Here is an 889-nt window from a genome sequence, read left to right on the forward strand (position 1 = left end):
AAGGAGAGAGCGGTCTCAACCAGGACCTCACAGCCCTGCACCCCCTCACAGGCACCCTGTCTCCTGTGAGCCTCCTCGGCATCACATCAGGTAGCGAGGGTTCAGCACCTGGACCAGATGCCTGGGTTCAAATGACTTAGTCCAGCCAGCTGTGTGACCTTGGGCAAGTGACTGAACCTCTCCGTGCCTCGGCTCCTCATCTGTATGAGAGCTATGAGGCTAGTACCTACTCCTCCTTTAGCTGACTGGCAGCATACAGTGATGGCAGGGGCGTGGGCCCTGACATTGACTCCTGGCCCTGTCACCAACTCATTGCAGAGCTTCCCACCAATCAGTTTGGCAATCTGAGACTCAGGTCCCCAACCGTAAGATGGGGCTAGTAATGATCCCTCCCTCATGAGGGTGCTCCGTGCGCATTTAGAGCATTTATGAGCCGTGTCTGGAACTGTGCTTGGTACAGAATCAATAATTGCATGGGGTTTGCTATTATGATAAAATATTAGGGAGATAAGGACCTTCCCGCCCCTAGTTTATAGCAGAGGCTCAGAGTTTGGGTTTCACCCATGGTCACTCAGTTAAGGAATGCGAGAATTGGATCAGGACACTGCTTTGTCTCCCCACAAGGCCAGAGCTCTTCACCTGCCTGCATTACTAGCTCCACTGACCTTCCCGGGGCTTGTCCAGCCTGTGGCTCAGAGGCTCCCCACCTTGGGCCTGTCCGCCTCCCTCCTCTTTTCCCTCCTGACGTCTGTGCGTGTCCCACCCTGGGGCACCCACGTGCACCCCGTACCGGCGACTTCATCTCATGGGCCGCCCCTGGCCCGGCAGACCCGCTGCTGCTGGTGCGGCGGGGGGGGGGGGCCCGGCCCCCCGGCCGGGCGGGGGCGGG

At 58.7% G+C, this 889-nt stretch overlaps 1 protein-coding gene across 1 annotated transcript in view; it reads right to left on the reverse strand.

The window, feature by feature from the left end:
* CACNA1G (calcium voltage-gated channel subunit alpha1 G) overlaps nucleotides 1-889 on the reverse strand; it is a 68,298-nt gene that overhangs the window by 32,618 nt on the left and 34,791 nt on the right. The window contains 1 exon segment of the mRNA XM_077776909.1: nucleotides 774-889. This exon segment is cut by the window's right edge and continues 21 nt beyond it. Coding sequence (XP_077633035.1) covers nucleotides 774-889 — 116 coding nt within the window.

The sequence above is a fragment of the Crocuta crocuta genome, unplaced genomic scaffold (genome assembly GCF_008692635.1).
Source record: "Crocuta crocuta isolate KB4526 unplaced genomic scaffold, BGI_CrCroc_1.0 scaffold352, whole genome shotgun sequence".
NCBI classification, from domain to species: Eukaryota; Metazoa; Chordata; class Mammalia; order Carnivora; family Hyaenidae; genus Crocuta; species Crocuta crocuta.